Consider the following 11,101-nt stretch of genomic DNA (forward strand, 5'->3'; position numbering starts at 1 on the left):
ACAAAAAATTAGCCGGGCATGGTGGTGAATGCCTGTAGTCCCAGCTACTTGGGAGGCTGAGGCAGCAGGATTGCTTGAGCCAGGAGTTTGAGGTTGCTGTGAGCTAGACTGACGCCATGGCAATCACTCTAGCCTGGGCAATAAAGTGAGACTCTGTCTCAAAAAAAAAAAAAAAAAAAAGAAGTATTAGTTATAAAGCCAAGAGAGGCCTTAACTAGATTATACAAGTCACAATTTTATTAAGCATAAAGCCATTTCTAATATACCACAGTGAGTAAGGAAAGAAATATCAAGACATCCAACAAGCTTGAATATTTTTTAAACACAAATCTAAAACTTTTACTTTCCTGTGTCTCGCCCCCCCAAGCCAGAAATCCAATAATACGCAGGCAATCTTGGCTTCATATCTTGAAGTCACTGATTGCTTCAATACTGTTGTAGTTGAAAGTTTGGATTTCATTCTCATGAAATCATGCTCTTCAAATTCTAGTATTGTGTTGACTACTTTTGCTTAGCTCTCAGAAGGTTGGCTCTCATTTGTGGAGGTGACCTCCAATGACCTCACTCTGCAATAAATACACCTGTGAATCGCTATGGAAGATGCTTAGAAGTGTCCGTGGCGAAAAAAAGGAACTCACCATTCTAACTACTTCAGGGTAAGTCTGCTCTGTCAAACAGCCTCTGCTTATTGTAATGTAGTCCACCAGTTCATTAAGAGTGGAGCGCTTGTATTCTTTCATTTTAAGATCAGATAGCGTGTCCATGAAGTCAAAAATGACACAGCACTGCTGAAGTTTCTTTAGGAACAGTTCAGGCTGCTCTGAGGATGCAACGTCTTGTAGCAGTGGCAGAGGAGTTAACTCTATAAGCTTGCCTTGAGACCTAAACTGTGAGGGACTTTGCGACCTCTTCTGTCTAGCTTTTCTGACGGACTTCCGAGAAAATCCGTCTACTTTATCCACCGATGGAGGAGCAGCTGGTGCTGAGGACATATCCCTGCTTGAAGCTTCTGGGGAAGAATCCGAAGATGCTCTGTGGTTTCGAGGGGCGGGAGACCGGCGCGGGGCCGCCGCGGGCCGGGCGGCGGGACCAGGACGCGCGGGGCCGGGCGGCTCCGGGCGCCGGGCGACGGCTGTCGGGGCCGCGTCCCTCCGTTCCGCGGCGGCGGCGCCTCTAGGCCTCACGGCCGACCCGAACCTCAGCGCTCCGGCGGCGGCGGCCTCACGATCCTCCCCCGCGGGCCCGTCCCATCAAATCGGCACCCACGCGGTTGCGGCTCCGCCGGAGGCTCCTCGCTCACAGTCCTGGCGGGCGGCGCCTGCGCTCGCTGCTCCGGCCCGGCGGCGGCGTGGGGAGGGGGAAGGGAGGGAGGAAGACTGGATCTGCAGCGGCAGTAGGAGGAGCGAGAAAACATCTTTCTAAAAACATTATAGAATGTTTTTCATCTACAAGTACTAGTATAAAACAGTTCAATACTAGGCACAGTGGCTCATCCCTGTCATCTCAGCACTTTGTAAGGTCGAGGTGGGAGGAACTCTTGAGGTAAGGAGTTCATCACAAACCTGAGCAACATAGGGAGACCCTATCCCTACCAAAAATAAAAATAAAGAAATTAGCTGGGTGTTGTTGTGCATGCTGTGCTCCTAGCTACTCAGGAAGCTGAGGCAGGAGGATCGCTTGAGTCTAGGAGCTGGAGGCTGCAGTGAGCTATGATCACATCATTGCACCACTGTATCCAGGGAAACAGAGCAAGAACTTGTCTCAAAAAGAAAAAACAATACTTCAAAATTCGTTCCTTGGTTTTTCACTGGAAATTAGAGTTACTAAAAGTTAAAATTATAATTAATATTTGTAATTAAAACTACTAGTTATAAGAGAAACACCTTTATATTCAGAGCATATAATGAAAGTAAGTTGTAAAGAAAGTTGAAAAGAAGGCCGGGGGCGGTGGCTCACGCCCCGTAATCCTAGCTCTCTGGGAGGCCGAGGCGGGCGGATTGCTCAAGCTCAGGAGTTCGAAACCAGCCCGAGCAAGAGCGAGACCCGTCTCTACTATAAATAGAAAGAAATTAATTGGCCAACTAATATATAGAAAAAATTAGCCGGGCATGGTGGCGCATGCCTGTAGTCCCAGCTACTCGGGAGGCTGAGACAGGAGGATCGCTTGAGCCAGGAGTTTGAGGTTGCTGTGAGCGAGGCTGACGCCACGGCACTCACTCTAGCCTGGGCAACAAAGCGACTCTGTCTCAAAAAAAAAAAAAAAAAAAAAAGAAAGTTGAAAAGAGAGAGTAATTTTTCTTTTACTTGTGGTCAAACTTATAAGGGGGCAAAGAAAGTAAATTTTTGTTCTAAGGTAAAATGATAGGAAAAAACTGAAAGGAGTCAGTAAATAGATTTTATAAAAGGGAAAATCTAACAATTTTGCTAAAAGCTTAGAGAGAGGCTTAGAACAAGAGAGTAGCATTCTGTCTTAGCTTGAACTCAGATGTCTACAGGGAGGAAGGACTCTAGCAAAATCACTTCCTCTCTTGGAGTCAGATGTGCTACTGTTGTGCCACAAGGTCCTGAAGAACCAAAAAGTGAAAGCAACAACTGCAACAACAACAAATTTCTAAGAGTGGTCTACATTTTCAAGATGAATGTCAAAAGGGAAGCTCTAATTATGACTATATAGAAGAATGCTAATGTGGGTACATCTTTTGGTTTTTGTATCACGGGGACATTATCCCTATGGATATGGAATATGTATGGTTGGTTAATGATAGGTTGATTATGATTCTTAATCATTCAGCAGATGTATACCTCAGAGTTCAGATAGCTATATATCAGATACAAAAAATAATTATAAAATTAGTGTAAAAATACATGACAAATTTTGTAGCCAACAAAAAACCAATCACTGGTTCAGTTTCTGCTCAAATCCATGCCAATTCCTCACTGATTATTGCAAATTTTTAGAATCCATGTGTGCATTTCTATTGTAAGTCAAGTAATTTCTGTCAAACTAAGGATAATTGGTTTGTCATAAAAAGGCCTTGGCCTCCAACCCAGACAGTGGAATATACTGTGACAATCCCAGTGGTTGGGAATTAGCTGGACTGTTTTGCTAAAGCTCCTGTGTGGCACTGAGCTCTGGTCAGAGCATGAAACATACTGATCACTAGTGTTGCCTTGTGACCGTGGGTCCAGGAGTTTCAGGGTGATCTTAGTTTGTTCCACTTTGGCTTTTTTCTTTTTGGAGACAGGGTCTCACTCTCTTGCCCAGGCTGGAGTGCAGTGGTATGATCATAGCTTGCTGCAACTTCGAACTCCTGGGCTCAAGCAGTCCTCCCACCTCAGCTTCCCAACTAGCTGGGACTACAGACATACATAACCACGCCTAGCAAACATTTTGTATTTTTTGTAGAGACAGGGTCTTTCTATGTTGCCCAGTCTGGTTTTGAACTCCTGGCTTCAAGGAATCATCCCATGTTGGCCTCCCAAAGTCCTGAGATTATAGGCATGAGCTACCATGCCTGGCCTGTTCTGCCTTGTTAACATTGATTATTAGTATCCATGAGATTGATGTTTTCTACCTGGTTTCAATTCTGCTGTTTAAATTGGTTATTTAGTTGGAATATGCCTACATGACCAGAAAAATATAAAACTCCAGGCAAGACTCTATTTGGGATTCTCTGCTTCCACAGTATTCTGTGTATATATCAGTAGTTCCTGATCTGAGAGAGAAACTGCATCCAGGCTGGGTGTGGTAGCCTGTTATCTTAGCACTTTGAGAGGGCAAGGCTGGAAGTATTACTTGAAGCCACGAGTTAGAGACCAGCATGAGCAAGAGTAAGACCTCATCTCTACAAAAAATAGAAAAATTAGCTGAGCTTGGTGGCATGCACCCGTAGTCCCAGCTACTTGTAAGGTTGAGACAGGAGGATCACTTGAGCTCAGCAGCTTGAGGCTGCAGTGAGCTGTGATGACACCACTGTACTCTAGCCCAGGTAACAGAGCAAGAGCCTATTTCAAAAAATAAAAATAAAAAGAAAGAAACGCCGGGCGTGGTGGCTCACGCCTGTAATCCTAGCACTCTGGGAGGCTGAGGCAGGCGGATTGCTCAAGGTCAGGAGTTCGAAACCAGCCTGAGCGACACCTCGTCTCTACTAAAAATAGAAAGAAATTAATTGACCAACTAAAAATATATACACAAAAAATTAGCCGGGCATGGTGGCGCATGCCTGTAGTCCCAGCTACTCGGGGGGCTGAGACAGTAGGATCACTCAAGGTCAGGAGTTTGAGGTTGCTGTGAGCTAGGCTGATGCCACAGCACTCACTCTAGCCTGGGCAACAAAGTGAGACTCTGTCTCAAAAAAAAAAAAAAAAAAAGAAAGAAAGAAATGGTATCTGCACCTGGCCTCAGCTCTTATGGAGAGTAGACAAAGGGGCCTTCCCTAGCCTCTCTGGACCGCTTGCTGTGAGGCAGCCTTTTCTGTGATGCCCGTCCTTAACTTAATGTCATTACTGTATTCTTTCCCTGTGATGAACTGTAGATCTATAAGCATTTTGTTTTGAGTCCTGTGAGTCTTCTTTGGCAATGAAACTCTGTCTAATTACTACTATTAGTGCATGAATAGATATTAACGTTAACTAAAAATATCCTAAGACAAGAAGGGCATGTAGGCCGGGCGCGGTGGCTCACGCCTGAAATCCTAGCACTCTGGAAGGCAGATGATTACACTCTGGGAGGATCGCTCAAGGTCAGGAGATCGAAATCAGCCTGAGCAAGAGCCCCAAGCCCCATCTCTACTAAAAAATAGAAAGAAATTAATTGGCCGACTAAAAATATATAGAAAAAAATTAGCTGGGCATGGTGGTGCATGCCTGTAATCCCAGCTATGCGGGATGCTGAGGCAGGAGGATCACTTGAGCCCAGGAGTTTGAGGTTGCTGTGAGCTAGGCTGACACCACGGCACTCTAGCCCAGGCAACAGAGTGAGACTTTGTCTCAAAAAAAAAAAAAAAAAAGAAGGGCATGTAAGTTAAGCTATCAGGGGCTCTGTTTAAAGATAACAGGCAAGGTATGGTGGCTCACATCTGTAACCCTAGCACTCTGGGAGGCCAGGCAGGAGGACTGCTTGAGGTCAGAGGTTCAAGACCAGCCTGAGCAAGAGGAAGACCTCATCTCTACAAAAATGTAAAAAGTTAGCCAGGCATGGTAGCACTTGCCAATAGTCCCAGCCAGCCACTCAGGAGACTGAGGCAGTAGGATCACTTGAGCCCAGGAGTTTGAGGTTGCAATGAGCTATGATGACACCACTGTACTCTGACCAGGGTAACGGAGCAAGACTCTGTCTCAAAAAAAAAAAATAAATAAATAATAAAAGATAAGAAAGGAAATAAACGATGACAAAAGGATGTAATATTACCTCAACTCATTTAGTAGGAAAATGGAGAAAAAATTATAAGCAGAATATTTTGACTTCAGAACCCCACTATTTAAGAGAGGAGTTAAAACTGACTGCTTCAATCCCAGTTACAACCATCCTCACAAATAAACATAGCAATTTATTTGAAATTAAAATACTTGGCTAACCTTTTAGTTGCTGTGATATCAGGATGTGGTTGGCCAAGAGTATGGTCAGATTCCAACAAATGATGTTATGATATTTAAACATATAATCTTGAGGGCTGGGCACTGTGGCTCATGTCTGTAATCCTAGCACTCTGGGAGGCCGAGGCGGGCGGATCACTCAACGTCAGGAGTTTGAAACCATCCCGAGCAAGAGTGAGACCCCATCGCTACTAAAAATAGAAAGAAATTAATTGACCAATTAAAAACATATAGAAAAAATTAGCCGGGCATGGTGGCGCATGCCTGTAGTCCCAGCTACTCGGGAGGCTGAGGCAGCAGGATTGCTTGAGCCCAGGAGTTTGAGGTTGCTGTGAGCTAGACTGACGCCCTGGCACTCTAGCCAGGGCAACAGAGTGAGACTCTGTCTCAAAAAGAAAAAAAACAACAAACACATAATCTTGAGTCCACCCTGACTCCAAGCTAAGAGAATCATGGTTCATATCTAAAATGAGACTCAGAGAAAATCTAAGGAGAGGTGTTCATGGATCAATTGGAGAAGTATTTCGTGGCATCTAACATGAATTGAAAGAGGAAGAAGTTGAAAACAGAAAACTCCCATGGAAGAATTTTCAGTTTTTGAGTATAAATTAGGGTTAGGGCAAAAGTTTTCAGAAAACATGAGATCAGTTGGATCCAGCAGATAAGAATGAAAAAGGAACAATATTTGGCAATATTTTGAAAGTACAGTATAAAAGCAGTCTTACCTTTAAATTATAGAAAATAAGATATTTGTATTTGAACAGGGGATAAAATCTAGGACAAATGTTTCTGGATGGAATGATCTATTAATATATGGGTGTAGGCCTGCTTTTCCTACTGGAAGGCTGACCCTACTTAGAAACATAATTTAAGACCAGATATTATTTTCAATGATTAGATCATAGAACTACTGAGTAATATAAATAAGGTCATTTAGTGATTGAATAAACATGACATAGAAACAGAACACACAGTACTTGGCTTTGATAAATATTTCTCCACCCAAATACTGGAAACCACATAAGCAACAACTGCCATTAAATTACGGATGATTCTGTCCACCAATTACTTCAAGCAGAGTAGATAGATCAGCAAGGACAGGCTAAAGTGAAACTTAATAGTCATTAGTGGCCAGCAATAATTGAGCATTTTTTTTTTTTTTGAGACAGAGTCTTGTTTTGTTGCCAGGCTAGAGTGAGTGCCATGGCATCAGCCTAGCTCACAGCAACCTCAAACTCCTGGGCTCAAGCAATCCTCCTGCCTCAGCCTCCCGAGTAGCTGGGACTACAGGCATGCGCCACTATGCCCGGCTAATTTTTTCTATATATATATTAGTTGGCCAATTAATTTCTTTCTATTTATAGTAGAGGCGGGGTCTCGCTCTTGCTCAGGCTGGTTTTGAACTCCTGACCCTCGAGCAATCCGCCTGCCTCAGCCTCCCAGAGTGCTAGGATTACAGGCGTGAGCCACCTCGCCCGGCCTAGTTGAGCATTTTTGATGTGCAAGGTCTTGTGCTGTATATTAGGTATAGTATGTAATTATCCTAATAATGCTATAGATAACATTATCATTACCTTTTTATTAAAAAAAAAAAAAGAGGAGCGACCTGCTGCCACCGTGGGTGGAGGGTGTTGGGGGAAGGTGGAGCCCCGCGTGCCTAGCTGAGATTTCAGGGGTGGGGCTCGGAGAGCACCGTGTTAATTAATGGATGCCTGGAAGTTGATATACATACATATTCAGAAATGTTTTGCCACCTGAGACCTGTGAGGAGGTTATGTCTAGAGAAGATATTTTCACCCTGGTTTGTCTACTCAAGAGCTTTATCAGCAGCTGAAGCAGTCAACGCTTTGAGGCCTTTCTATTTTGCAGTCCATCCAGATTTCTTTGGACAGCACCCCAAAGAAAGGGAAGTCAATGAAAATTCTCTCAAGACATTAAGTGTCTACTTAGAAAACCTCCAGAAGCCAAGCTTCAAGTCTTTGAAACCAACTCAGCTTAGGTTTTATGTAAGAGGAACAGACCAGAATTCCTCTGATGGCCACGAACTGTTTAGTACTTCTGGATTTCGAGCAGTCAAATTTACTTTGCACACCAGAGATCTGCTAAGCACAGCATTATATATTCTCAACTCCTGCAGTTTATCTATTGAACATATCCAAAGCTCGAATACTAATGTGCATTCTCAGCCACTCAAAGAAGCTAAAAGGATGTCTGACAGGCCCATCAAATGGGACAACTCTTATTACTCCTTCACTGGATTCAGGGACCCTGATGAAGACCTTGAACAAGTCTCAAGAATGGAAACGACCCTAACATCCTGGTTAGATAATAACGGAAAAAGCGCTGTTAAAAAGTTGAAACATAGTTTGCCACTTAGAAAAGAACTAGATCGTTTAAAAGATGAACTGTAGGCTGGGCACGGTGGCTCACGCCTGTAATCCTAGCACTCTGGGAGGCCGAGGCGGGCGGATTGCTTGAGGTCAGGAGTTCGAAACCAGCCTGAGCAAGAGCGAGACCCCGTCTCTACTATAAATAGAAAGAAATTAATTGGCCAACTAATATATATAGAAAAAATTAGCCGGGCATGGTGGCGCATGCCTGTAGTCCCAGCTACTTGGGAGGCTGAGGCAGGAGGATCGCTTGTGCCCAGGAGTTTGAGGTTGCTGTGAGCTAGGCTGACGCCACGGCACTCACTCTAGCCTGGGCATCAAAGCAAGACTCTGTCTCAAAAAAAAAAAAATAAATAAATAAATAAAATATGAACGTCTCATCAATTGCAACTGTCAGATATCAGGTGGCAGAGGAGCTGGGGCATCGCCCATCGCTGTAGCCAGCTGCACAGTTTAGGCCGATTAGCACAACAGAACTTGGAAACACTTAAGAAAGCAAAAGGATGCACCGTCCTATTCACAGACCATTCTGGCGTGAGTACAGTGGGCCATGTGGTGCTGGGAACGATGGATGTCCATCACTACTGGGTGAAGCTTTTTGAAAGATTGCCAAGTTATTTTGACCTTCAGAGGAAGCTGATGCTTTTAGAAGACCAAATAAGCTATCTTTTAGGTGGCATACAAGTTGTTTATATCGACGAATTACAGCCAGTATTGACACTTGAAGAATATTACTCTCTTCTTGATGTGTTCTATAATAGGATACTGGAAAATAGAATGCCTTTTCACTCTCAAAGTCTGTGTGGTTTACAAATGATCCTTAACAGTGACAGATATGCTCCAAGCCTGCATGAACTCGGGCATTTCAACATCCCAGTACTCTGTGATTTAGCAAATCTCCAATGGTTTATTCTCACCAAAGCTCAGCAGGCAAGAGAGAACATGAAAAGAAAGGAAGAGTTAAAGGTTATTGAGAATGAATTGATACAGGTTTCAACAAGGAAATTTTCTCTGGAGAAGTTATATAAGGAGCCCAGCATTTCTAGTATACAAATGGCGGATTGCTGTAAGAGACTTCTAGAACAATCACTGCCTTATCTACATGGGATGCACCTGTGTGTTTCACATTTTTACTCTGTTATGCAAGACAGAGACCTTTGTATTCCTTGGAATTGGAAGAATGGAGAAGCCATTAAGTAACAGAAATCTATTTTATTTTTTTAAAGAGATAACAAACTGTTAAATTAAACTTATTTAAATCCTCAATTTGATATAACAGTATTATTTACATAGTACAAGAACAAAGTTTCTAACTGTTGCTTTAAAAGTAGACATTTCTAAAACAATGAATTTCTTCTAGGAAACTTGTTTTAAAAAGGTTTTATCTCCCAGTCTTATAGTGTTGATTGGCAAAACTAGGTAAAAAGAGGTTAGAGTGAATATATTTATAGTGATACGTAAATGAAGGATTTGACAAGAGTGATATATTTTTGTATGAAGGAATGTTGGTTTGGGGCTGGGCAAGTTTGTGTGTGTAAATATAATCAGGCCCCGTGTCCAGAGTATAGCTCAGAAGTAACGGAGCTCATTTCTACATGTAACATGATGCAACGTTCATCTTTATAGTTACATCTCATGTATATATATACACACACACACGTATTTTGCAGCCAGAAATGGACACTTGATGTCCAAAACCAATGATTGATAGATAGCAAAAATTGGATAACCAAATTTTTCCTAAGAGACTAGAGGGAAAAAAAGCAGTTGAATATATGATATTGACTTTGTCATAAGCAGTCTGATAACCAGTTTATTAAAATCTTCAGTGACAGAGAATTTAGTTTTAAATTCATAATTTCTCCCCTTCATTAAAATATTGTAACTGTTGGTAGCATGAAACCAACTGACAGGTAGTATTTTGAATCATTTAATGAGGTGACCTATTTGTTTTCATGGGCAAACACTATCTAGGAAAATTCTCCCAAAGAGCTCTAGGAAGTAGAATCAAGTATAAAATGGTTCAGACCATTCGGGATTTCTGTCACTGCTCTCAACTCTTCCTGTGCCTACCAGTGTTTGAAATGCTTGTTAGCTCTGGCCCAGGTAAGCCCCTCTGGGTCACCTCTCGTTCATGCCATACAGCTCAGCCTCACATGGTTTATGGCGTCCCCAGCAGAGTCGAGGGACCTGGTCTCTAGACTCAGGGCTTCCCTCTCTGCAGATACACCCCCAGATTCCTTAGGATATATTTTTAACCAGCTTGAAACCTCTCTGGCTCATTTCTCAAGAGGACAAAGTGAATCCTGGTTTAGGATGCCATTTTTGTGACTCTTGCTGCTGAAGAAATCAGAAAGGAATTTTTTTCTGAAATGCATTAGAAAGTAAAGGAGATGTTATGATCAGTTTTGAAGTATGTTTTAAATTTATCTAAAACGCTGTTCAAGTTTAAATTCAAATGTGTGTTTTAAAGAAGTATTGATTTGTAATTATTATAGTTTGTGCATATCATCCCTTTTAACCTGTGCCTAACAACTATACTTAAATTTTGTTTTCTAGTGTAACTTGTTACCTGTAAAGATTTTCCAGAGCTAAATAACGGGAGTGAAAAATTCCTTAAAGGTTATATAAGAAAATGTATTATAAATGTATCAGGTTTAGATTATGCCATTTCCAAAATCAACTAGTATAGAATCCTCAGTAATATGTTTTGAATTGAATTTTGTCTACAAACTAATTATTACCTAATAAATAATACCTACATCAAAAAACAAAAACAAAAACAAAACAAAACAAAAGAATACACCAGAAGTGATGGTTTATGACTAAGTTTGGGTTATAAAGGCTAGCCTCTGTGTTGGTCTCTCTTGGATCATTCATTCTGGGGGAGCCAGCTGCCATGGCAAGAGAAGAGGTCCATGAGCTTAGGCACTGAGGCCTCTAGCCACAGCCACAGTCCACCTGATGGGCTTAAGCCCTCCACTTACTGGAATGCTTAAAAAGAAATATGGTAGAAGAGCCCTTTCCTCACTACCCTGTTCCTTCAGTCTACACAAGATTAATACAATATACTCTGTTAGAGTGGAAAGTAATTACAAAAGAAAATATTATAATTT

At 42.2% G+C, this 11,101-nt stretch overlaps 2 protein-coding genes across 2 annotated transcripts; one reads left to right on the forward strand and one right to left on the reverse strand.

The window, feature by feature from the left end:
* Positions 1 to 225: 225 nt before the first annotated feature.
* Positions 226 to 1,328, reverse strand: LOC142870093 (serine/threonine-protein phosphatase 2A 56 kDa regulatory subunit epsilon isoform-like). Its single transcript, XM_076001193.1, has one exon. It carries the CDS (start codon positions 990 to 992, stop codon positions 534 to 536), a length of 459 nt encoding a protein of 152 aa, XP_075857308.1. The 5' UTR covers positions 993 to 1,328; the 3' UTR covers positions 226 to 533.
* Positions 1,329 to 7,279: 5,951 nt separating this feature from the next.
* LOC105865386 (T-cell activation inhibitor, mitochondrial-like) lies at positions 7,280 to 9,185 on the forward strand. Its single transcript, XM_076000498.1, has 2 exons — positions 7,280 to 8,002; positions 8,360 to 9,185. The coding sequence occupies exons 1-2, from the start codon at positions 7,338 to 7,340 to the stop codon at positions 9,183 to 9,185; spliced, it is 1,491 nt and encodes a 496-aa protein (XP_075856613.1). The 5' UTR covers positions 7,280 to 7,337.
* Positions 9,186 to 11,101: the final 1,916 nt, after the last annotated feature.

Source organism: Microcebus murinus, chromosome 3, assembly GCF_040939455.1.
Source record: "Microcebus murinus isolate Inina chromosome 3, M.murinus_Inina_mat1.0, whole genome shotgun sequence".
NCBI lineage: Eukaryota > Metazoa > Chordata > Mammalia > Primates > Cheirogaleidae > Microcebus > Microcebus murinus.

What these genes read in the sequence shown, in the direction of transcription:
- LOC142870093 (XM_076001193.1), bottom strand. Translation starts at nt 992, where the DNA reads ATGTCCTCAGCACCAGCTGCTCCTCCATCGGTGGATAAAGTAGACGGA.
- LOC105865386 (XM_076000498.1), top strand. Translation starts at nt 7,338, where the DNA reads ATGTTTTGCCACCTGAGACCTGTGAGGAGGTTATGTCTAGAGAAGATA. An exon ending in GATCGTTTAAAAGATGAACT is followed by an intron (nt 8,003 to 8,359) that starts GTAGGCTGGGCA and finishes TAAAATATGAAC; the next exon opens with GTCTCATCAATTGCAACTGT.